The 26,097-nt window shown below is 48.0% G+C and overlaps 1 protein-coding gene across 1 annotated transcript in view; it reads left to right on the plus strand.

Annotated features, from left to right (window-relative positions):
• Positions 1 to 26,097, plus strand: part of LOC138579844 (alpha-2-macroglobulin-like protein 1) — a 530,696-nt gene that overhangs the window by 17,796 nt on the left and 486,803 nt on the right. Inside the window, exon 2 of the mRNA XM_069650076.1 lies at positions 281 to 464. Coding sequence (XP_069506177.1) covers positions 281 to 464 — 184 coding nt within the window. The remainder of the gene's footprint in view (positions 1 to 280; positions 465 to 26,097) is intronic.

The following is a 26,097-nucleotide window of genomic DNA, read 5'->3' on the forward strand; positions in this document are numbered from 1 at the left end:
TGCTTTAATAAATACATTTTGTATTATACTAAATGCAGACAAATACTGATAGTGATATATCTTTTTAAAAATGCCCACAAATAAAAATGGATAAATACAGACGGAAAAGGCAGAAAAATAAATAACATAAAACCGGAAGCCTTATTCAAAACCCAGTGTGGGAGGGTCCACTTTTGTGCCGTCCCCCAAAATTGCTCTATCCTACTTTTTGCAAACCTGTAGAAATACCTCTCCCACTCTCAATATTCTCAGTGTGCCGTCTCTCCCTCTCTGCCTCTAGGCACTATGCAGTGTCGATACCGGCCTTCTTGCTGCATCCTCAGACACAGAAGGTCTGCATCCACCTCAACGGTCTGACTGAGGCGCTGACGCTCACGGTGACCTTGCGGACCGAGGCCCACAACCTCACCCTGGCCGAGAAGACCGCCACGGACCCGGTGTTCTTCGAGTGTGTGCCCTTCCAGGTAGGTCAGCATCCGTCACCCGGGAGCGGTCTATGCCTCCCACCTCTGCTTACATGCATTCTATAGGATGGTAGCGTTGCCTTGGCGATATGGTGATGACTGTGCAACATGCTGTCCCGTTTATTATTTTCCGTGCACTGGGTGCATAATTTAGCATCCCGCCATTGAAAGAAAATGTAACAAATAAAATGGTGCAGCCAGCAGTTGCACAGCAGATTTCTAGAGGGATAAAAGTGTTGCAAAGTATGCAGATTTGAACAGAATGTAACAAGTAAAATGGTGCAGTCAGCAGTTGCACAGCACCTTTCTAGAGAGATAAAAGTGCTGCAAAGCATGCAGGTTTGAACAGAATGTAACAAGTAAAATGGTGAATCCAGCAGATGCACAGCAGATTTCCAGAGAGATAAAAGTGTTGCAAAGCATGCAGGTCTGAACAGAATGTAACAAGTAAGATGGTGCCACCAGTAGATCCACAGCAGCTTTCTAGAAAGATAAAAGTTCTCCAAAGCATGTAGGTTTCAACAGAATGTAACAAGTAAGATGATGCAGCCAGCAGATGCACAGCAGTTTTCTAGAGAGATAAAAGTGCTGCAATGCATGCAGGTTTGAACAGAATGTAACAAGTAAAATGGTGAATCCAGCAGATGCAGAGCAGATTTCCAGAGAGATAAAAAGCGTTGCAAAGCATGCATGTTTGAACCGAATGTAACAAATACAATGGTGAATCCAGCAGATGCACAGCAGATTTCCAGAGAGATAAAAAGCGTTGCAAAGCATGCAGGTTTGAACCGAATGTAACAAGTAAAATGGTGCAGCCAGCAGATGCACAGCAGCTTTCTAGAGAGATAAAAAGTGTTGCAAAGCATGCAGGTTTGAACAGAATGCAACAAGTAAGATGGTGCAGCCAGCAGATGCACAGCAGCTTTGTAGAGAGATAAAAGTGCTGCAAAACATGCAGGTTTGAACAGAATGTAACAAGTAAAATGGTGAATCCAGCAGATGCACAGCAGCTTTCTAGAGAGATAAAAGTGTTGCAAAGCATGCAGGTTTGAGCAGAATGTAACAAATAACATGGTGCAGCCAGCAGATGCCCGGCAGCTTTCTAGAGAGATAAAAGTGTTGCAAAGCATGCAGGTTTGAGCAGAATGTAACAAATAACATGGTGCAGCCAGCAGATGCACAGCAGCTTTCTAGAGAGATACAAGTGTCGCAAAGCATGCAGGTTTGAGCAGAATGTAACAAACAAAATGGTGCAGCCAGCCGATGCACAGCAGTTTTCTAGAGAGATAAAAGTGCTGCAAAGCATGCAGGTTTGAACAGAATGTAACAAATAACATGGTGCAGCCAGCAGATGCACAGCAGTTTTCTAGAGAGATAAAAGTGCTGCAAAGCATGCAGGTTTGAACAGAATGTAACAAATAACATGGTGCAGCCAGCAGATGCACAGCAGCTTTCTAGAGAGATAAAAGTGTTGCAAAGCATGCAGGTTTGAGCAGAATGTAACAAATAACATGGTGCAGCCAGCAGATGCACAGCAGCTTTCTAGAGAGATAAAAGTGCTGCAAAGCATGCAGGTTTGAGCAGAATGTAACAAATAACATGGTGCAGCCAGCAGATGCACAGCAGCCTTCTAGAGAGATAAAAGTGTCACAAAGCATTCAGGTTTGAGCAGAATGTAACAAATAAAATGGTGCAGCCAGCAGATGCACAGTAGTTTTCTAGAGAGATAAAAGTGCTGCAAAGCATGCAGGTTTCAGCTGAATGTAACAAATAAAAAGATGCAGACTGGAGCTGAATTTTAAGATAATGCATTGGTTACCATGCATACCTTGAATTTGAACGCTTTGAACACAAGGAGTGCAGGCAACACATGGCTTTGAAAGCGAACAAACCGTTCAATTAGCCTCTAGGCTATAAAACAATAAAGTAATGAATACAAATAGCAGAGTCAGCAGCAGGCAAAACATTGTAAGACCCGTCCATTCTCGCACATAATAGGTTAACGTGCAGCATTGGTATAGGAAGTAAGAGAATGAATGCAGACAGCAGCTGCATTTTTTAGAATGTCGTATTACTTTCATGCAGTTCAGTTCCAATCCTTAAACTCTTACCGAATTGCAGGCTCGATGCTATTTTTATGATATTACTGTCTTATTTATTTATTTCCTCTTTCATCCCAAAAATAAGTGAAAAATAAAATGGTGCAGTGTGAAACTACTCTAGCAATCCAAACAGATTGTTTTGGTATAATGTAGCTTGATAGACAGAGGGATAGAAGGACTGAGCGTCGAACAGAGGGGTCATTATGGCAGTGTTAGTCTCGGGCCATATATTGGGGACTGGTCAATATCCCAAGCGATAACAACCCCTCCCGAGGTCTGCAAGAATATTAGCACATAGTTGTAGCAATACATGTTTGTAGGAGTTTTGGCAGGGCAGTAAAAAGTAATTTTACTTTAAGAGTGATTAAAGTTCATAGGCAAAATGAGTTAGTGAATTAAGTGTAGTTTTATTTTGTAGTGTTTGAATAACAATTGTGGATTTATAACATACGCATTGCAATTGCAAATTTGGTTCAACTGGAGCTGTTGTAACATGAGCATGCATTAGGTGTAATTTAAAAGGAAAGGTTTGTTTGTAAGAAAGTGAAAGTGCATCACCTTTCCCCTTTTGGTGTTATATTGGATGCTGCAACGAAAACAAATCCCCCCAGAGAGGAAGTTTCTTGTTTTCAGGAATCCTGCCTAGAAATCGCATTGTTTTCCTGTTTACTTTTGAAGACAGAATGTTCACAATGCAGTCAATACCTTCAGTTATTGACTGCTGTCTGGATATTCTGATTGGTTGAGAGGAGGTCAAAACCGATCTCCATGTGCCAGTCCAGTTTTTACCTTTGAAGAGTTTTTGGCATAGAATCAAGGGCGACAGATCTCTTTATTGCAGTTAATGAGTGGATAAGTAAATTAAGGACCTTAAAATGATTAATAACCATCAAAGGGCGTCATGACTCCTGGATTATTGCAGTTAGGGGCGTTGAAAGTAAATTGCTGGATATGTTGAGTGAATATCTGCTGAGTTATAAAGCACAGGGGAAGGAATGAAAAAGTTTTATTATTGCGAAACGACATTAAATTATCCTTTTTACAATATGAGTTACCTAGAGATGTCTCGTGAGAATTTTGTATACAAATTGTGTCGTGCAGATTTTGGATAAATGTGAAAGATTTGAAGCACAAGAAAGAAAGGAAAGAGGGGAGTCCTTTGGCAGCCCCTTTCGTTGCCTTGATCGAGGTCTGAATCCTCCCCAGTTGGAGAAGGGGTAGGAGCCGAATGTGACATGTGGCACATGCCACAGCGTGCCACAGCATGCCACCAATCCCTGGACTGGCTGATGGAAAATGTGCAGTTTTAAGGAGTTCAAACACATTCTACAAGTGAAAAATACCCTCTCAATCATTGTGGGATTGTTTTATATTGAAACACTTTCAGCAAATGCATAGTTTAAGCACGTACCATGCCACAGCATGTCACCAATCTCGGGACTAGCTGATGTCAAATTTACTGTTTAAATGACTTTTAAGACATTAAACAAGTGAGTAAAAAGCCTCACAATCATTGGGAGATGTTATAAATCAAATTTAAAAAAAAAAGAAAAATGTGAATTTTGACAGCTTCCTAGAACTTTCAACCTCCTTCACTGTAGGCTGAAGTTCTACCTTAAAACCAATGCTTTACACAGGAAACTGCTGGTGCTAGTTCTTATGACCTATTCAAACAGCACGGCCTGAAAGTCCCTTTTCAGTGTCAATTACAACGTGGCATGCCACCTAAATATTTCTTTATATCTGCTTCGAATCAGTGTTTTCATTGCTTCAAAATTACTTCAGGCACCTCACCTCTTAGTCTCTTGTCTTACATTTCATACCTTTCAGCAATTGAATGTTTGAAAGCACTTGGAACTCCAGCATGCCACAGCATGTCACCCCTCTCGGGACTAGCTGATGTCAAATGTACTGTTTAAATGACTTTAAAGACATTAAACAAGTGAATGAAAAGCCTCACAATCATTGTGAGATGGTATAAATCAAATAAAAAAATAAAAAAAACATTCAGACAGCTTCTTAGAACTTTCAACCTCTGCACTGTAGTCTGAAGTTCTACCATTGCACCAATGCTTTAAATGGCAAATTGACGCTGCTAGTTCTTATGACCTATTCAAACAGCAGGGCATGAAAGTCCCTTTTCAGTGTCAATTCTAACGTGGCATGCCACCTAGATATTTCTTTATATCTGCTTCAAATCAGTTTTGTCATTGCTTCAAAATTACTTCAGGCATCTCACCTCTTAGTCTCTTGTCTTATGTTTCATACCTTTCAGCAACTGAATGTTTGAAAGCACTTGGAACTCCAGCATGCCACAGCATGTCACCCCTCTCAGGACTAGCTGATGTCAAATTTACTGTTTAAATGACTTTAAAGACATTAAACAAGTGAATGAAAAGCCTCACAATCATTGTTAGATGGTATAAATCAAATTTTAAAAAAAGAAAAGAAAATGAATTATTTGGACAGCATCATAGAACTTTCAACCTTGTGCACTGTAGTCCAAAGATATACCATTACACCAATGTTTTACATAGGAAATTACTGGTGCTAGTCCTTATGACCTATGTAAACAGCAGGGCCGGAAAGTCCCTTTTCAGTGTCAATTATAGCGTGGTATGCCACCTAAATATTTCTTTATATCTTCTAGAAATCAGTTTTTTCATTGCTTCAAAATTACTTCAGGCGTCTTACCTCTTAGCCTCTTGTGTTATCATAGCGCTCAACCATTTGTCTCGCAAAAGGCGGGTGAAATCACCCGATTTTGTTTTTGGCGGGTGAGACGCCCATTGGAATGAATGGGCATGCAGGAGGCTTGGCGGGTGAGTCAGCCCTTTGCAAGGCGGGTGACACCCGCCAAAAGTGAGTGAGTTGAGAGCTATGTGTTATATTTCATAACTTTCAGCCACTTGGAACTCCAGCATGCCACAGCATGTCACCAATCTCTGGACTAGCAGATGTAAAATGTACTGTTTAAATGACTTCAAAGACATTAAACAAGTGAAGAAATAGCCTCACGACCATTGAGAGATGTTATAAATGAAATTTCATAATTGAAAGCCTGTACGTCACCTTGCGGCTGCTAGCTGTCTGTCTCCTGTGCATTACACAATATGGCCTGGGTATAAGTAGAATCCTCTGACAGCGAGTAAAGCAGAGAAGGGCCTTCAAACATTGTGCAGGACCCCTCATGGGACAGCTGATGGACAAAGCAGCATGGGCAGGCCTAGGGCCGCTATCCCATAAACTGGACTGTCTCCTGGGCTGGGTCGCCTTCTCGCAAGGGGCGACAGCTGTGAGGCCCAGAGCCTGCAAGAGACAATGGCAGGAGGAACATAAGGCCAGTGGCGAACCACTGTCCGAATCACGCAAAGGACACACAAAAGAGAGGCATGCTAAGGGAAAGGCGTGATGGAAGGGACAAGGTGAAATACCCCTTAGCCCACAGGAAGACCAAGAGGGCACCGAATGGGATTCCAGCAGCACTGAGAGTTCTCACCTTTCTGTGAGCTTGGCCACTCCTCAGGAAGGAGAACCGTGCAAAAGGCACAATAAGAGCGTTTAGAAACGCAGAGATAGTTCCCTGGTCGACCCCTTTCATCCAGACCTGCTACTCCACCCGAGATCCTCGGAGGGGAACCCCCCACTTAAGGCCAATAAGTACTTGAGCAAGTGACTGCGCACGCGTCTAAATAAGGAGGTGAGAGGCTATTTGAAGGCACAATATCCCAGACCTTCTCTGCCGGATAAAGTAGCGGACCCTCTGGAGGTGGACTCATTCATGGTGAAGCACACCAAGGACCTGAAAAGGGCATTGACCGCTCATGGATAGCATGCCAGGACACGCTCCCCGATTCCATAGGTCTATTGGCCAAGATCATTAAAATGGTGGAAGAGACCAAAATGACCCTGCCTATGGATGTGCATATTCTGGCTAATTGGGCACAAAGAGCAGTTTGTTTAATAAGTGATACCAACTGTACAATAGCAGCGGAGTGCAGAAGATCGATTGTAGTAAAGATCGACCTGAAACTCGGGGAGTTGGCATCCTCTGAGGCCACTGCAGCAGCTAAAGGGCTTTTGTTTGGAAAAGCTTTTGTCAAAGACATGTCCAGATTTGTTAACACCTTTGCTGCTCTGGACAAAGTTCAGACATCGTTAAAAAGAGTGTTTGTGCCCTGTGTATCCGCCAGGGCGGCAGAAGCAGAGGCGTCTCCGCCAGCCACTGAGGATGCCATAGGCCCTATAGAGGAAACAACTGGTGACAGCGGGAAGACAGAAGGCTGAATCCTTCCTTCCCCTCCCGTGGAAGAGGCAGGGGTCGGGGTTGGCACTGCAGCAGCAGGTGAGAGTACAGTCGTATGCACACAGCGCAGCAGCAAGCAATGCAATTCCCGCGATAGTTGTAGGCTAGCGATGCACCTAAGCGCTTGGGAGGACTCTTGGGTCGCAGAGACTGTGCAGGGGTGTTGTCTGTAATTTTTAAAGAGCACAAACTAAACTGCAGCACCCTTTCGCAATTTCAGAGTGTTAGGCAGAATCACATGCAGTACCCTTTGGGAACACTACATGCAATTAAGACTACAAGTGTCAGTACAATTTCACCTTTGGTACAAGCCTGTACTACACAGTTATGTGGTAGCATTGGCTGAGCAGCTAGACTTATCTCAAGAGTTGAAGTGAGCAGTAGAACAAGTTACACAAAGGGACCAACAAATACAGTGGTTCAACTCAAGGTTTCTTGGTAAAAGAATACACATTTATTTACACAGTCAATTAGAAAACATTACACTAGCAAACGCAGCTTAACATCATACACTAATACACCACAATACACAACCAATAAGTTACTGAACAAGTTCAGCTCCCCTGAAGTGGGAGCAAAATGGCACTTCAGTTACGTTAAAAAGGATTAAAAAGACAAGGTTATAAGAAATTCAGCCCAAATACATTCATAGGTAGGGCAAAGGGTTTCAGTTAACTACAACCAGCAATTCAATTCGATAGGCCTGGGTCAAAATCAATGGTTCAGAGTCTTTGTATAGGATAGCACAATTCTGGTAGATAACGGTTAAGTCTTTGCCACGGTTTTTAGAAGAATTTGGCAAGGTGAAAAGTTAGACAAATGTTTAGGGAAGGACCAGCCTTCAAAGAGGGGAAAGTTTCACAAACTTTCTCTGTGGTCGAAAAGATTTCCGGACCGCGTTTTCACAGTACCTTTAAAGTGAAGAAGAGCTGTAGCTGAGGCAGTTGTTCCTGGCAGTTCGAGCAGACCTCGCTGTTCCTGTGCTTCAGTCGTGGGGACAAGAAGGAGGACGTCGGGAGGTTCCTGCACTGCCCAGGGACGAGGCCACAAGCTTAGCTAAATGTCGGTTTAAGGTATGAGTGCCTTAAAGAACACAAACTGGTATCCTTCCCACTGGCTATCCGGTTTTCCACAGCACTCTGTAGAAAATTCGACCAGGAGGGGACGGTTTCCAGGTGGCTTGTGAATTGGTTGGTCCCATCAAATTCGAGGGAAGAAGTTAACCTTGAAGGGCTTCTCTGTCGATGGAGTTTCAGGCAATTCAGACCTGCAGCAGGGCTTCACCGGTCGTCCAGGAGTTGCAGCAGTCCTCTTCCTTCAGCTCGTCTTCGGTTCTTTCATTCCAGTGGTCGACTCTGCTTTCCAAGTCCCAGAGACCTGCTTTTAAACAGTTTTCCCCCATTCATTCCAGTCTGGCTGTCACTCACACAGCAGGGTAGCTGTCGTTGCCGGACAGCCAGCCAGCCAATCACGCCAGAGTGCATTCAGGTCTCCTAGGAGACTAAGCACAGAGAGTTACGGGCACCTCCCTCACATCCTGTCCACCCCAGACACTGAGGCGCCAGAGGAGGGCTTCAGCACTGAAACCCGCCAAAGGACAACGAACAAAGGGACCAAACCTGGTTAAACACAAGAAGGACCTTTCCTAAAAGAAACAGCGAAAAATGTCGACCGGAGTCTGTTTTTACAGATAGGTCTTGGGAGCCATCTTGAAAAACATGGCTGACCCGATATTTTGCTACCGTTGTTCGCGGTCTGGTGAAATCATGATAGTTTGATCTAAACCACTGCCACCAGCCATTTAAAGTAGGAAAGGGTAACATTTGACTGTTACATGAGTGTTTTGACTCAGGGGATGCTAGACAACCCCTCCAGCACTCTATAGGAAGATAGTGCATTCTGGGTCAGTAAATATAAAGAGACTAGTAAAGTCAATTTAACTTTACATGCTCTGGGAGACAGTAGTCAGTCCCAGAGAAAGTGTTTAAACCCTGGGGTGTCTGAAAGACACCCCTTTGCCACTGCACTGAAGGTGTTGTGTGACACAAAGAAAAAGATGATGCCTATGGAGTTGTTTTATAACACCATAACCAAAGAACACAAAAGTAAAACACACATCAAAATACATTGAAGAGTGGGAAAAAAAGGCTCACACTCTTCCCAGGTAGAAAAATCAAATCCTAGAAATCCAGCAAAGTTGCTGGGGGTCTCAAAAGGTAAGGGAAATAAGCACATTTTGAGAATCCTCCCTAAACACAGAGGAGGAACAAAGCCTCATGGACAAGGAAGTAGGAGAGTTTATAAAGAAAAGGGCGATAAGACCAGCGCAGCAGGTGGTGCAACGCTTCTTAAGCAATGTCTCACTGGTGAAACAGAAGCAAAAGGTCAGGCCGGTGATAATCTCAGACAATTTAACACCTTTCTCGTGTACCGACACTGCAAGATGGAGGAAATCCATCTCCTCAGGGACATTTTGCAGAAAGGGCACTGGCTAACCTGCATAGATTTGAGGGATGCCTATCTAGCAGTACCCATTCCTGAGATGCACCAGCAATTTTTAGAATTCATCTGGTGATGGCAAAGGTGAGAGTTTATGCGTCTCCCTTTTCGGACTAACTTCAGCACAATGGTGCTTCACAAAGCTACTCAGGAGTCAGACTGATTTTATACATCGAGGATATTTGTCTCATGGCGCAGGATCCGATGCGGCTGCCAGAGCAAATGGTCCCAATGACGAGTCTCCTAGAGAAACTGGGGTTTCTCATCAATTGGGAGAAATCCGAAACCAGGTCACAGCAGAAATGGAGTTCCTGCGGTTTATCACAGACTCATAGCTGGGGTACTGTCTCTGCCCCTGTAGAAAATGAACGACCCTTTGAAACATCACAGTATTGACTTTCCATTAAAGACTAAACTTTACTTGACAGTCTTATGTTTGCTCAATCACCTCTTCTGTTTAAAAGTTCTTTTAACTAACTGATCAATTTCCCATCAATCATATGTCATAACAAGTTGCATTTGTCAGTTATTTTACAGTCACTTATCTAAGAAGGAATCTGCTGAACCTCCAAGGGAACCTGACAGCAGGTGCGGACACTAAACAGGCAGACAACACACGGCGGATCCCTGTTGGAGTTGGAGGCGGTTCATTATAGGTGTAACGCTCACCTGACTCCCACGGGGGCGCTGGCCTGGTTCGCGCTGCTGTGACCTCGTCTAAGGTGATGCGCAGGGTTCGGAAGACGGACTGGACCGGGCCCCAGATCTGGCTTGTCTAACTCGCGGAAGTATCCTTCTGTAGGTGAGAATAGGGGGTTAACTGTCTGCGGGGTAATGCAATCGGCCTCCCACTTACCCCTCTCACCCTCCTCAAAACCCTTCTGTGCTTCCCTGTAGCGTCTCACCTTAGGGTCTGGAAGGACGAGCTCTCCATCCTGCTTCTGATGCAGGGGCGCGTTGTTATCCAGTTACGTCACTGGATTTTCGGATGGATGAGAACCAAACTTGCTTGGCTTCCAGGTAAGTTTTTCTATAAGTGGTTCCCCTTGTGTCCATGCATTAATGTTCTAATGCTAGTGTCTTTTTCCCCATAGGGGCCGGGGTACGGAATGCCGGGGAACTGGCACCGACCCGAGGTGAGCGGTGAAATCCTTGTGGAAATCAGGTAAGTCTTTAATGAGTGTTTTGGTAATGTCTTTTCATTCACTCATTAACGCTGATGTCTTTTTCCCCTTAGGGGCCGGGGTCCGAAAATGCCTGGATGCGGCACGGACCCGAAATGAAAAGGGAATGACCCAACAGGTAAGTCTTGACATGGAGTTTTAGCTTCCCTTTTCCCTTCTTTCTCTCACCTTTGTTCTTGTCTTTTTCTCCCTAGGCGCGGGGGCGCGACTGCGAATCCGGATGGTCGCTGCTGAACATGCAGGCGCCCTGTAAAGGTGAGTAGAATGCGGCGCTGCAGCGATCAATGCAATGTGCTTTTAAAAATAAATGTCTTCCTTTTCAGGATTGTCGGCGAAATGTCTCTGGGATGCAGATTTAGCAGGTGAAGCCTTTTCCTTCTTCTGTTCTCTTGTTCCCTTCCTTTGCAGGTGATTCAGGATGCTGGCAGGTGTGGCAGAAGTCAGGATGCAGGAGCAGACACGGTGAGCGTCCAGCTGCTAGATGCAGAACAACGCGAAGCACGTGTGGCTGATCGGGTGTGGTTTAAATAGCCTTGGAAGAAGTTCCTAGAATGTGTCCTTCCTCCAATCAGGTATGTATCCTTCCCCGACCATGCCCGGGTGGTAAATGAGTCCCACAGGTAAAGTAGTTCCTTTCAGGCCTCAAGGAGGCCGGGGTTCTGCAGCATGGTCTGCATCAGGTAAGTGCACCCATACACTTTCATAATGAGCCTGGCGCATATGGCGCCAGGACTGACGTTTTCTATGAGCCTGGCGCCATAGGCGCCAGGACGCTGTCCAAAGGGCCCCTATAAGGGGTTGCTGGGACCTTCCCCGGGGACTTGATGTCCGCTTTCGGGGATGCAGGGCCTGAGCCGGCTCCCCGGGAGCGGGCATCGTGACAGCAGGTTTTGTTCTTCGCTATACCCTGTTCGAGATGGAGTCATTCATTAGGAAGCTACAGCGAGACAGTGAAAGAAAGAGGAATTGGGGATGAGGAATTGTGAGGTGATAGGACCATAACGTCGTGATTCATGGACTAGGACAAGTGTCATGCCTGTGGGCAATAGAGTTTCAAACTGCAAAGACTACATTGACACAGAAAATGTTTTTTCTTTGATTTTTGTTTAATGTTTTTTTTCTTTTTAAGATTGCTGCTTGAGTTTTAACAAAGAAGAGTATGCATAATACGAGCCTCTATGTCTTTAATAGAATCATGACTTTCCTGAAAGAAAGTATTGACAATCTGGACTCTACCACGGTACCAACTGCCTCAATGGAGTTTACCATCAGACAGCATTTCTGGCTCGTCCCTTTTTTCTGGCAATGTATTCCATATTGTGTCATGGAGTGCCCCCTACATTTCTCTGTCAACAGAGCTGCCAAGTGTCCCTAAAATCGTGGGAGTCTCTAGCAAAAGGAGACGGACACCTGCAGTCTTGTATTTGAGCCGGATTTTCTTTCTACATCTGCAAAGATCTTCAGCTGTGCCTCAGACAGTCCCCCCTTTCGTGGCAACCCTGGGTTGAAGTAAGTAACACACTGCTGAACGCAGCACTCAAAAGCACATGCCGGTCTGACTGGGGCTAAGCTGCGTCCTGTGCTCCTCAATTGCTGAATTTCCAGCTGATCTCAGTGGCAACTTTGGATAAAGAGGGATAAATGGGATAGATATGATGATCATGTGTGTAATTTCAGCACAGGTGGTGTGCGAGCGGCTACACAACCCATGTGATGGTCTGACATGTATATTCTGGCACACAAACATGACTGTAGTGTCTGACAGGACATATTCTTGCTTTGCTTCTAAATATGATTAGAAACCACATCCTGCAGTCTCATATGAAGCACAGTTTAGGGTTTCTAAGCCAGACCTTTCGTTTTTTAATGTTAAATCAGGAAAGGAGAGGACCTTGCAATTCTCTTATTGATTTCTTGTGCAAGTTCATCACTACCAGGTCGGTGCTGCAGACCCCAGTCAATGTCAAGGATAGGCTTCACGGAGGGACTACTTCACCTTAATGTCTACTTTCCTTAAGCCTCATCCCGAGGAAAATACAGACACTTCCCAACAGACTGGTCCCTCTGAATGTCGCTGTGGCTCATATGTCTCACACTCTGCCCGACCTCTATTGTCCTTCAAAGGCATGCATGAAATGGACAACTGCCCTCAGGGCCACAGCTTTATGGAAGAAATGGCAGCAATTATATGGCTTTTCCCCTAGTCCATGTTGGCAAGAGAGTAACAATATTCTTATACTGCAGGCCCATGTGAAATATAGCTTTCTCTTAAAATCTATGTATCATATGTTCGTCCTTCTGTAGGCTGTTGATTTCTTGGAGTCATAGATGTGTGTGATGTGTTGCATTTTGATAAATTGTTCATTTTGTAAGGCCCATTGCTTCCGAGTCACATTTTACATGTTACTGTGTGGGTTCTCAGCAGTGGGTCAAAGAATAGAAGAAAAGCATGACAGGGTTTAGTTAAAAGCAATATTTCCAGAGACACATGGGCTAGATGGAGCCTGGGGCCCCCTGCTATATTAAACAGGCCAGGCATTTCAGGAGCCACATAAGGAAAGAAGGAAGGCCCTTTACCCTGGAATAGGGGGTGCAGAGGGTGGGGGCTCCCAAAGCATTGATACAAACAGAAATTCGACATTCACAAATAGAGTGTGAGGTGTTCCTTGGTCTGTTGTAGTATTGTCATGTCCACCTTTACATTTTTCATCACCCTATCATGATCGTGATGGACCCAAAACCCCTACTCCCAATTTTCCAAGGGTTGTTTCTGCGCACACCACTCCCATTAGAGCACTTGATTGCAACTGTCAGATTACATGGTCACTGTCCATTTCAATGCAGTGGCTGGCAACCCCATGGACTACCTGCTGGGTTATCCAGGTCTTATCCAGGTCTTCGGGCGTCGACATCGGAGGGAGTGGAAGTTGGGTCGAAAGCTCTGGTTAGCATCGTCAGATCGATGACTCCTCTAAAATATTTATCACTTTGATTGTCCTGCTGCTATTTAAATTCGTTTTCAGCTGTGTGCACATCGTGATTGTCCTGCTGGTGTTTAAATTCGCTTTAGCTGTGTGCACATCTTGATTGTCCTGCTGCTTTTTAAATTTGTTTTCAGCTGTGTGCCCATCTTGATTGTCCTGCTCCTGTTTACATTAGCTGTGTGCATAACCTGCTTTTCATGAGAATGTGTTAACAAGTCCACTCCTCTGCACTCTGTCTAGTCTGCTACTGGTTCCCTCACCCTTCCTCAGTCCCATTGTCCCTCTGTGCTGTTTTTCCCCTCAGCCATACACCCACTACGTCCCCTTCCTCTGCGTGTTCACTGTTTTTCTGTGCATATTACCTCCCCCAGCTCCCATTGTTTTTTCCCAGTCTTGTTCCCTGTCTCCCCCCTCTACCTTCTGCTCTCGCTGCGCCTCTCTGGCCTCAGCCTGGTTAAGTGTACCTCACTCTCTGCAATTTGCTACAGCGCTATCTATCTCTCCTATCTTCTCAAACTGCTTCTCTATCTCTTATCCTTCACCCCCTACTAAATCTGTCAGGGAGAACCTCAAGAAGGACATACTGAGCTCTAACCCAGGCCTTCCAATTGCAGTCACCTACGTCATTGCCTCTGCCAGAGAGACTCTCACAGACATACTCTGTCGTTCCCTCACCTGTCCTATGGACTCTCCATATGATTGCTCTTCTCTCTCCTTTCTCTTCTTTGCCCATCAATGGTGGCACCTGCTGCAAGGTCTTTCTTGCCCTCTCCACCTCCAGGGTCATCATCATGTCTACTGCAATGGTACCATCATGGTCCAGGGTCCTCAAACCAATCTTCTACTCTTTCATAGGCTCCTCCCCCGCCTTATCAACCTCCCTCCGCCTTTTGCACCAGCTCCTTCAGCTGCCCTGGCTCCAATGCCAGCTGTGCCCACCTTGGCTCCCTTGCCACCTCCTAACCACCCTTCTACCCTCACCATGGCTTTCTTGCCACCACCCCACACATTGACAACCCCATCTGCCTTCTCCTCTTGGGTGAACCAGCCACCCACTAACACTGTATCTGGGGCTCCCTTGCCCCCTGTGGTGCCTTCCGCACTGGCTCCCTCCTCACCCATTATGGTCCCGGCTCCCTTACCGGCCTTGGCTCCTCTGCCCCCTTCTACCTCTGTCCCTCAGGTACTATCGTCACTTAGGGGGGCCCACTGTCCCCTGCTCCCCCCGTAAGTCTTTCACTGATTGCAATCTGCTCCACATTGCCATGGTAAGCACTCGCTCAGCTGTCAAACACTCCTCTGACATCTGCAACCTCCTTGAACTCCTGGATTATGATGTTCTTGCCATCACTGAAACCTGGTTCAAGGATTGCTCTGTCACAGGTTTTGACACACTTCTCCCAGAAGGCAACACAATACTCTCTCTTCCTAGACCAAACAGGCCAGGTGGGGGAGTAGCATTGATCTTCCCTGAGTGTATCCCTGTGTCTCTCTCCTGGACTGATCATTTTCTCCTCTCTTCTCACTTGAAGCTCTCTTCTCCCGGCACTGCCTCCCGTCTACAAGGTCATCTGACCCATGAAAAGCGTCTCAGTAGCTGCCTTTGCCTCCACCTATCATACTCCTTCCACTCCTGCGACTGACTCCCACCCTGCCACAGCCCTCTCAAACTTTAACCTCTCTGTTTCCAATACTCTTTATATTCTTGCCTCTGTCATGAGGGTACGATTGAAGCCTACCAAAAAGTGCAACTCTTGCTATGACTCCAAATCAGCTTCCGTTAAACACAAGTGCAGGGCAGCCAAATGGAAATGGGATTCCTCTGGCGCACCCTCTGACAAACTGGCCTGCCGCCTCCTCCAAAGGCAGTATAGACTCTGCATCTGCTCCCAGAAAAGAGTCTTTATACAAGCCTGCATCTCTGCGGTATCCAATAACACGGACACACTTTTCAAAGTCTGCAAGGAATTAGCCAACCCTGCCGCAGCCTCCTCCACCACCTCGCACCACCACCTCGCACCATCCACCACACATGACACAAAGTCAGGCACGCACACAGTGTCAATGAAAGGGAAGGGGCGCCTGAAAGCAGACATGGATGCGTGTCAAAGGGCAAAATAACACATATACTGCATAGCACCTGCATCACACACAAGCATGTGACTGGAATAGTCCTTCCACAAACATGACTGATGCCAATACACAGATGGCACGTAGTATAGCCATACCAGAATTGTCAACCAGCCTCAGATGGAAGTTGAATACTACTGACCATGGGCCATGTACAATGCATGTCAGATGACATTTCATGGAATTCACTATTAGAAAACACACATGTGTCACAGGGTGCAACAACGCTACGGTGTTGTAATACAGTGAGGGCAGGCATACGGATTCAATAATGCTAGGTCACATTGACATCACGCAAGTGAATAGGCATATTGAAGGGGATAACAGGGTTTAGAAGTGTGTGGGTGCAGTGCAGTACATGGGTACGGCCTCAACTACGAATAAAAACACAGATCCAGTAATGTCAATGGCGTGGCCTGGTGGCAGTGTAAGGGTCAGTGCCATCATCATGTGTAAAGTGTTGGTAGTGGGTTGTAGGGATACAGTAAACCCCACCCCCAAGGGTGGGGGTGGCTGGGAGGCAGTGCATGGGTTTAAATGGTTGCTAAGAGTACTGTGTCGTAGCAGACAGTGTGGGCAGGTGGCAAGTGCATTCTCTCAGTCATCTGGGACTACAGCAGGGGAGAGGAGGACAGAAAGCACAACACATGAGGAAGCATCAGAAGTGCCTGCAGACCCGGAGAAGCTACACCTCCAGTTACATAGAGGCAGGGAGGCTGTACCAGAGGGAGGCCCCAGCTCAACACAGATGTGAACCACAAACTAATTTCCTTGAGGAGCAACTGACCCTGTGGGAGTGAGAAAGGGATGATCAAAGACCATGAGACTGAAGTAAATACTGGAGGTGGAGTTGAAGGAATTGCTGGCCCAGGACCCATAGGGACTTGCTAAGAATGCACAGGGTTCAGGAATGAACACTCATAGCCACTGTGAGCCTGTGCCATCATCACAGTCCTAGGGAGATACCTTGCACCAAGCCTAAAGGACTTTTCACACAGTCCAGGACTGGCAGAGTTGCAGAGGGAAGAGTGTAGAATCATAGAAATCCTGGTAAAGCCTGCTGCAGTAGTCCATCATAGGAATTACCAGTCCTCTGGAGACAGTGAGCTACTGGGGGATGGAGAGGAAAGGAAGAATGCCTCTGAGGATGAGCAACTTGCAGGGTGACCTCACAGACATGTCAGTCATGTGATGATAGAAGGCAACTGTTGAGTGGAAGATCATCACAGGCTATCTGCGACCACAGGTTGGAGCAAGAATAGGGCCAATAGAGGCTGGACAGAGAGTGTCATGGAAGGAGGGAGCAGGTGTGGTGATGAGGATTGCCTCTGTGTGCAGCATATGGTTTGTATGCAGTCTGCATGACAACAAGCACATATCAGTCCAACATCACATGGGTCATACATGGCAGTCATTACAATGTAGCCTGAACTGGCAGACAATCATAACACATCACCCAAGCAACATACAAATGGCCTGTACACACACACATCACCACTCACCGGACATTCCCTCATACATTGGCAGGTCTCGCACGCCTTGGATCTGCTCCACTGCAATGAAATCACTAGCGATCTCCTCATGTCCAGTGAGTTCATCGTCCTCTGGTGGTGACCCACTGCCAGTCACCAGAGTAGAGGCACACTTTGTAGCCAGCTTGTCTTTTGCTCGGTGTTGGAAGTCATTCCAACGCTTCACAACGTCACCAGCTGTGCGCCTCTCATAGCCCAAGATGCTAATACGGTCAGCGAGGCACTGCCAGTGGGTCATACGCTGAGCAGGTGTATGTGTGCTCCCTGCCTGCACCAGCATGTCACGGCCATGTTCCAACATGTAGTCCACGAGCATCTCCAGTTCCTCATCACAGAAACTCCCCTTTCTCGACGTGTGGGACTCCTTTGCCCTGTCTGGGGTCTTAGCCTGTACTGCTGGAGCATGCTTCTGCTTCTTGTGAGGTGGTGCAGACCCTGAGTGGCGTGTACCGCTCAGGTCAGTAGGGGCTGGAGTACAGGTGGACTGGCCTATGGAATCAGCCCCCAATGTAACTACAGAAGGTCAGCTTGCACGTATCAGTAGCTGGGTGCTGTTGCCAGGACTCTGCGCCACACGTGTCTTGGCCTTAGTAACAAGGGACTTGGCCCCTGAGTCACACTGGGCCGGGACCAATCCATTCCTAGCTGGGTGACCCTGAGACAGGGTGCCGGTTGCTACAGCTGCCCCTGCAGCTTCCAGACCCTGGCCGGTGTGAACAGCAGATGACACTGCTGCTCCAGATCCCCGGGTGCCGGTGCCTGGAACTTGCACAGCACAAGTCTTGGCCTTCCGGACATGGAAATCGGCCATTGAGTCACCCTGTCCCTGTGCCGGGACCACTACCGTCCGGGCTGGCTGACCCTGAGCCTGGGTAGTGGTAGCCGCAGCTGCCCCTGCAGCTTCCACACTCTGGCTGCTCTGAACAGCAGATGTCACTTCTTGTCCAGGACCACAGGTGCTAGGTATGTCAGCAGCTGCTGCATCTCCCTGGCCCGGTTGGGTGTGGGGCATAGTTCTCCCTGCATGGTCCTGCACACCTTGCCCACGTGGACCACCTTGGCCACCTTGGCCACCCTGGCCACGTCACCCACCTTGGCCAGCTTGGCCACCCTGGCCACGTCGCCCACCTTGGCCACCTCTGGCAAGTCGCCCTCCCAGTCATGGCACTGATGGACTAGCGCAATGGGAGGTGCAGCCAACAATTGTCCTGGGCAATTGGAGTGAGGGGCCAGGGTACGTGATGAAAAATGTACCACTGTGCTCCAGAAAGGCTCTATACGACCCCTGGTGAAAAAATAACGGGTCGCGCAATGCTCAGGCACCCGAAAAACAAAAATCAACATGTACGTGACCCCTCGGTAGCCCACGTTGAGTAAAAAACATCCTGCAGTACACTGTGTCACCCAGCAACACAAAAAATGTGTATGCGAGGAACACATAGGCTACTATAACCTCGAAAATGGGGTACGCATCACACAGGGGCAACCATAGTGGGAAAAATGTGTGCACGACTCACCGTCTGTCTGGTAGAATGAAAAAAATCACACGTGTGTGTGCGCGTTGGCAACTCCCGCGCAAAACAAGAAGTACGCACTGCCACAGTAGTGAACTATTTGCGTGTGAACCCACAAAAATATGAAGTTCATGCATCCGTCCCCACGAAAAGCATGTACAGTGCACTGTTGTCCTACGCAGACCTTTACCCCCATACTGATTGACAACGCTCAACGTCCAGCGCATGTCACGTAACTTACGCGTTTAAGGCCTTTCCTCTGATTACACGCTAACGCGCTGTTTACGCATGTGCGGAGTCACTCTGTTTACGGCTGGCCACGCGATAGAATATGGAAAAACCACGCTCCTGCCTCCAACTGCCCAAGATGCCTCCTACGAGCCATCTGCTGATGCCAGCCCACTCTGTGTGCCTGCTGCCCACATGCCCTACATTTTGGTGTCTGCTCATCAGCCATTGCCAGTGATCCTGTCGTTGTGACCACCTCTGCTGTTCCTGAAGACTCCTGACTGCCATACCACCGCTCCACAGCCCAGCCCCAGGACCACCTTGCCCACCCACACCTACCTCAGGGGTTGCCATGTCTGACACCACACCATCTGAGGCAAGTGGCAACCCCCCAGCAGATAGGCAGAGGGCTGTCAGCTTCTCACCCAGGGAAGTTGGCATCCTGGTAGAGCAAGTCCTGGTGCATCATGATGCCCTCTTCTAAGGCCCATCGCAAGCTGGCAATGAAGGACGAAGAAGATCTAGGGGGACATCGTGGGTGCCATCAATGTAGAGGGGCTGGCACCCCGTGACTTCCATCATGTCCACAAGTGCTGGAAAGACTTCAAGTCCAGGACCCACAACAAGGCCCGGTGCCTCAGCAAGGCTGTTGATGATCGAGTGAGGTGCCGGGGCCGGTTGACCACCGACGAGATGAGGGTCCTGGAGCCTACCCAGTGCTGTATCCCCAGGTCTTGGAGTTGGTGCTCCATCTGAAGTCGAATGGTTCATGTGTTCTTGTCCACCATTGAGCATGTGCATGTTGACATGTGGCTGGAGTGTGCACCTTGGCCTTATGTCTGGCATGCTTCCTGTACAGATGTCTGTGTGCATGTCCCTGACAGTGCTGCATGAGAGTCCATTCAAGCGTGTCCCACATCAATGGTGTCTATGTTGCGCACCGGCATGTAACGATGCACACATGTTTGCATACCTGTGTCTGGTCTGGGGCATGCGAGAGGTGTGACACATAAGTGCTTATGTCATCATCATGGACATGCATCGTGTACATGTGCGTGTGCCTTAGTAGTGAGTGTGTAACTGTCCAACACTCTGCACGTATGTTACTTGAGTTCTTGATTTGTGATTGCCTCACACTGACAATTTGCCCTTGAGTGCACTGTGACGTGATAGCTCCATGGCCTGCCTCATGACTGTCAGGTGATGTGTGTGAATGAGATGTGTATGTCCCATGATGTGTGTGAGCTGAATACAGAATTATGATCTTGTGTCAGTGCCTTGTGCATGGATGTGAATGTCTGTTGTGAATGATACACATGTTTGTGAATGTGTGTGAATGGCACTTCATTGTGTGTAGTGGAGGGTGATGATGGTTGCGATCTTTGACAGTGATACTGATGTACATTTGCATTGTGAAAAACACACATACACACATATGTTCAGTAGCCTGATGTTTGTGTTCTATGTTTCCCTATCCACAGTGACGATGGAATAAGAGGGCGGAGAAGGTGCTGTGGAGCACCGCAGCAGGGACGCCTCCACCAGGCACAGACGCAGGGCCCAGTCCACCTCCCAGGTACCGTCATCTTCCGGGAGCGAGGAGACTGGTGCTGCGTCCATGACAATGGCCTCAGCTGCTGAGGGGAGGCCCAAGAGGGTGAAGTTGGTTGTGGGCACCTCAGCAGTGGGAGGGACAGGTGAGCGCACACAGGGGCAATCCTATGCAGAAGACAGTGGGGAGTCATCCAGGTTGGTGGTGGTGAAGGAGGAGGAGGAGGCCATATCAGCCCAGCACATGGGGCCCGGTTGGGGTGATGAGGTAGGTATGAGTGGTGCAGTCCAGGATCAGGGGCCGGAGGCAGTGCAGGTCACGTGGAGGGGCCTGTGACTGATCTTGTCCCTGGAACTGCGACTGCACCAGTATGCACCTGCGGGCATGCCTCAGGCCGGACCCCTCAACACAGGGTGGATCTGTTGCTAGCCGTTGCTAGCCGGTATTGCGAGGCGTACAGGCACCATTCGTGATGATGTGCAGGCTTCCAATCGGGGGCTTGCACATCATCACAATGAGGTCTATCACCTCATTAACTAGCTAGCTCAGTTCCTGGTCACAAATGTGGTACATGTGCTGGCCACTGCTGCAACCCCCTCTTCCTTTTCCTCCTCTGTGTGCCAGTCGTCCTCCCTGCCATCCTCCGGCCCAGATACCACCAGGGCCCCCTGTGTACCTGTCCCAACCCCGGTGGCCAGTCTGGTGGAGATCACATCCCTGCCACAGTCGGGAGTCGAAGGAGGATCAGCAGAGGTTGTCACAGCAGCGACAGGAGCTATGGCAAGGGAGGAAGTGTAGGCACCAAGAAGGAGGGCACGTGCACAACAACCCCGGGTTGTGTCATCATCCCGGAGGCTGTCCTTGTGGCGAAGGTACCGGGCATTTTGGCAGCAGCAGGCTCAGGAAAGGAGGCAACAGGACTCGGGGAGTTCATCATCAGAGGGGCAGGTATCGGCCATCGGGCAGGAGACAAACGTGGACCTTACGACAAGGATGTCTTCCGTGTTGGAGCGTTTGGACCGCCAAAACAGGGAAGAGCGGCAGCTGGCACAGTAGAAGTAACTCACCATGGCCAGGGCGGAGAATTCACTGCGTCGGGCAGAGAGGCGGGCGGAGGTCCTCGAGGAGACTCGCAGGGAGTTCGAGAGGAGCATGAAGGAGTCCCTGCAATCACTCGAGGGGAAGCCGAGGCCCGCCTACTGGAAGTGGACGCAGTGTTCGATGACGCCCTGGAGGAGAATATGAGAGAGCATGGTGAGGAGATGGACTGGCCTGCTGCCTTTGTATATAGTTCTTTAGGAGTAGGTTTCATTTGTTTTTTTCTTTTTATTTGGAGTTCCTGGACTTTGCTCCGCATCTTGTATATAGTTATTTTTGTATTGTATTTTTAGGATTTTTCTACATGTTTTGGGACCATGGACCCTGGATCTTTGTAAATATTTGGATTTTAATTTGGAATGGTTTTCACATGATATATGATTTCATTTGCACATACATTCATGGACAAGGACCACATTTTTGACTCTTTCATTTTTTACATCACATTGATTTTGGTTTTCACTTTATTTTGAATTTTCTTTTGGTCCATGCGTGTTCAATTTGTTGTTTTTACTGTGTGTGACTTAGATACATGTTTTTTAATATAATTCTTTGACATTGAAATCGAAGTGGTATCTGGTCTCAACGGTTTAGTGCATGTTTCACTCCTCCTTGACGCATTTGCGTGTCCCTGCTGTTCACCAATGTTGTTCATGTGTGTGCACATGCATGCATGTGTGATGTTAGGATTCACATGACATAGGGAGCATGACTAATGGATGGGTGTTGAGGTGCACCAGGGGGATGCAGCGTTTGGTGGCATTTTAGTTGGCATGTGCTGCATGGTTGTATGTTGGTCCAATGTGTTTTGGGATGGAGGGCGGGGAAATGAGGCGGGGTCTGCCTGCAGGTTGCTGTCACTGGTGGGGACATGTGGCGGGGCCTGCCTGCAGGTTGCCGTCTCTGTTGCGGGGTGGGGACATGAGGCGGGGCCTGCCTGCAGGTTGCCGTCACTGGTGGGGGGTGGGGACATGAGGCGGGGCCTGCCTGCAGGTTGCCGTCACAGGTGGGAACATGAGGCGGGCCTGCCTGCAGGGTATGGTCACGGGTGATGGGGTGCCCGTGTGGTGTGGGCTGCCTGCGGAGTATGTTCACTGGTGATGGTGTGGGTCCCATGTAGTGTGGACTGCCTGTGGGGTATGGTCACGGGTGATGGTGGGGGTCCCATGTGGTGTGGGCTGTCTGCAAGGTGTGGTCACGGGTGATGGGGGAGCCATGTGGTGTGGGCTGCCTGCGGGGTACGTTCACGGGTGATGGTGGGGGTCCCATGTGGTGTGGGCTGCCTGCGGGGTATGTGCACAGGTGATGGTGGGGGTCCCATGTGGTGTGGTCTGCCTGCGGGGTATGGTCGTGTGTGATGGTGGGGGTTCCACGTGGTGTGGGCTGCCTCCAGAGTGTGGTCACAGGTGATGGGGTGGTCATGTGGTGTGGGCTGCCTGCAGGGTATGTTCACGGGTGATGGTGGAGATCCCATTTGGTGTAGGCTGCCTGCGGGGTGTGGTCATGGGTGATGGGGGTGCCATGTGGTATGGGCTGCCTGCGGGGTATGGTCCACTGCTGGGGTCTGGCTGTACGCAATTTCGCTGGGGCGCGGACGGAGTACACGCGGGCCTTCCCACGTGATTTCGCGAGTGGGGTACATGATTTTGCTGGGGTGTGGATGGGGTACGCGTGGGCCTTCCCACGCGATTTGGCTGGTGCAATTGGGGTACGCGATTTTGCTGGGGTGCGGACAGGGTACGCATGGCCCTTTTCACGCTATTTGGCTGGTGCGAGCGGGTCACGCTCTGATTTTTCACACAATTACAATGGGGGGGGATGTGTGCTGGGTCACGGATGGTGTGGGGCATTGCGCCGTATTGGGCATTTCACTGTCTTTTGCCTGCGCATGGGGGTGTGTTAGGGGCGTTGCTGGCGCTTCTTGATGTTCATTGCGCCACGGTTACTGATGCCTCAGAAAATCCATGAATACGCGTGCCGCGCAATTGCTGGTTTGTGCCACAGCTGGTGCACGCATGGCACATGCTCCTTCTCGGCGTGCAGCAATTGTGCTGCTTCTGCGCTGGATTCTATGAATTGGACCCTAAATCTGAAGATTTAGCAACATTTGTAAATTATGTTTTCATGATCGTGTATATACTCTGATATATAAGTTATACGTATTATCAGTAGGATATGGTTGTACTGTATTTATCACAGTTTGTACAGTCAAGTGTGAAACGCATGAATTAATGTACAAACACACACACTTTAATATTGCGACCATACTGTTTTGGAAAACATGTACACAATACATGTTTGACATTTAAAGCATTACACAGTAACAGGTTTTGGATTGAACTGTTTTTTACATTTAGTATTATGCAAGAAAAGCACAAGATGCAAAAACTTTCAGTAAATTGTTTCTATCCTACAAACTTTCAGAATTGCACATGCAGTTTGTTTTAAGATGTAACTTAAAATAAGAAAAGGAACAGCCTTGAACCATGTAAGAGTACTCATTACAGGTAGAATTTGGACCTTTAACTTCGTGAGACGTAATGGTGCAGTGCTTAATGGAGCTATGCTCATAACAGGAGGTCATGAGTTCGAATCTTCTGTAGAGCCTTTGAATTTTATTTTTACAAAAAAGGAATAAAATTGGCGTTTCGTATTTTTATTTTTAAAAAGGAGGATTATAATTTGAAAAACGAAGAGACAGACTTACCGTGACACATGAAACCTTTTTTTGGGGCATGGCATATGACACCTGCTAGTGGCACGTGTCACTTGTAGTGGTGACATGCAGTGGCACATGTCACTGGCATATGACACTTGCCATATTCGGCTCCAACCCCTACTGGCCTGCAGTCCACACACTGTGGGCAAATCTCGGCAATCATGCAAAGGGCCGCATCCTGTGTCATTTTTCCAGGCATATAGTGCAGATTGGAAGAAGAAAGAATGCATGTGTTTTTAGGTTGGGTAGTCCTAGTCCTTCTTCTGTGTCGATGAAAGCTGGGGATGAACCGGGACCTCGGCATAGCAGTTGGAGAGGGGAAGCTGCTGGAGAAGGGGAAAAGAGACCATCCACCTAAGAGGTAGGTTTGACTGGGCGCCAGTTTTTCATTCTAATTCTCCCATTCAGCTTGCGTTTAAAGTTATATTTATTTTATTAGTTCATTTGTCTGCATTCATTTGAATTTTACTTTCGTTCTTTGTCAACCGCTCCTGTGGTCTGAGGTTCCCCGGCCATAGGCATTGCCCCTGTGGCTCGCACCCGGCAGAGCTGCTTTTATTTTTCTTTCATTCTTGCACTCGCCTCGCAAGTCTTTCTTTGCTGCCGCTGTCTTGTAACAGAAGCCGATTGGCCCCTGGCGATAGTATGTGCCTTTCTTATTTGCCTCCCTCACGGAGGCGCAGCGGACAGGCGCAGCGGAACCTCTTCACCGGTGCCGAGTCCAGCCAATGTCCTAAAAAGCTGTGACCATCCACGCTACAGACGGCGTGTGGATGGCGCCTACATTAATTTCTGGGCTGAGCTACTCATGTATGGCCTTCGTGTCACTGGCTCCTACGAACACTATCTTCTCTGTCAATTTGGTTGGTCCTGGCAAACAGGTCCCTGCTGCCTGCGGGTCGGCTGCCTCTGCTGGTAGATGTTTCATTTTTAATGCGCGCTCCCTCGCGGTTCACGTCTTGACGTGTTACGAACTTATCCATGAACACTTACCAAATCTAGTATGTGTCACAGAGACATGGCTTCATGCCTCCCTAGATCCACTGGTGGTTCAGGCCCTTCCTGCTGATTATTCCATTCTTTGGCTCGATAGGAACTCACCCCACATAGGGGGCGATCTTGCCTTGATTCGCTGCTCTTCTTTTCCCTGTTCCTTGATTCCCCTGCCCCATGTGATCAGGATGGAGGCCTTTTTGGCTCAAATCAACATTTCCGCATGCTGCACACTTTATATGCAGGGGTCAAGTCCTAAAAATTAAAGTGGGGTGACTCGTCAACAAACGCAATGGGGTGTGACTACGCCAGAAATTAGCATATCAAGGAGAAATATGCACATTTCATTAAATTGGCTTTGCACAACCCCCCAAATTGCACAGGACGAATCGCATTTGCCTTTCATGAAATCAACACCCACACAAAACCAAGAAAGGATATTTTCCTCTAACAGTGTTTTTGAAAGCATTAAAAGGTGTGCATGTTTTAAACTCCAAGAACCAATACAAATATTTTCCTTGGGACTTCCAGTACTGAAATGCGACATTTCACCTTTAGTTGGTTGTTATTTTTCGTCAGGTTATATAGTGCAGTGGTGAAGTCTCCAGCCTACAAACGTGACGACTGCGGTTTGATCCCTGAGGTCATTCAATGTTTCTCATTTTAGCTGGGGGGGGGACTGAGTCAACCGGGACTGAGTCAACCCTCTGAATAAATTAGGTGGACTCCGTCCCCCCGCGTGTACCCTTGACTTGAGCCCTGTTTCTATGCTGTTAGTTTACCGCCCCACAG

The sequence above is a fragment of the Ambystoma mexicanum genome, chromosome 3p (assembly GCF_040938575.1).
Source record: "Ambystoma mexicanum isolate Mex_15411 chromosome 3p, UKY_AmexF1_1, whole genome shotgun sequence".
NCBI classification, from domain to species: domain Eukaryota; kingdom Metazoa; phylum Chordata; class Amphibia; order Caudata; family Ambystomatidae; genus Ambystoma; species Ambystoma mexicanum.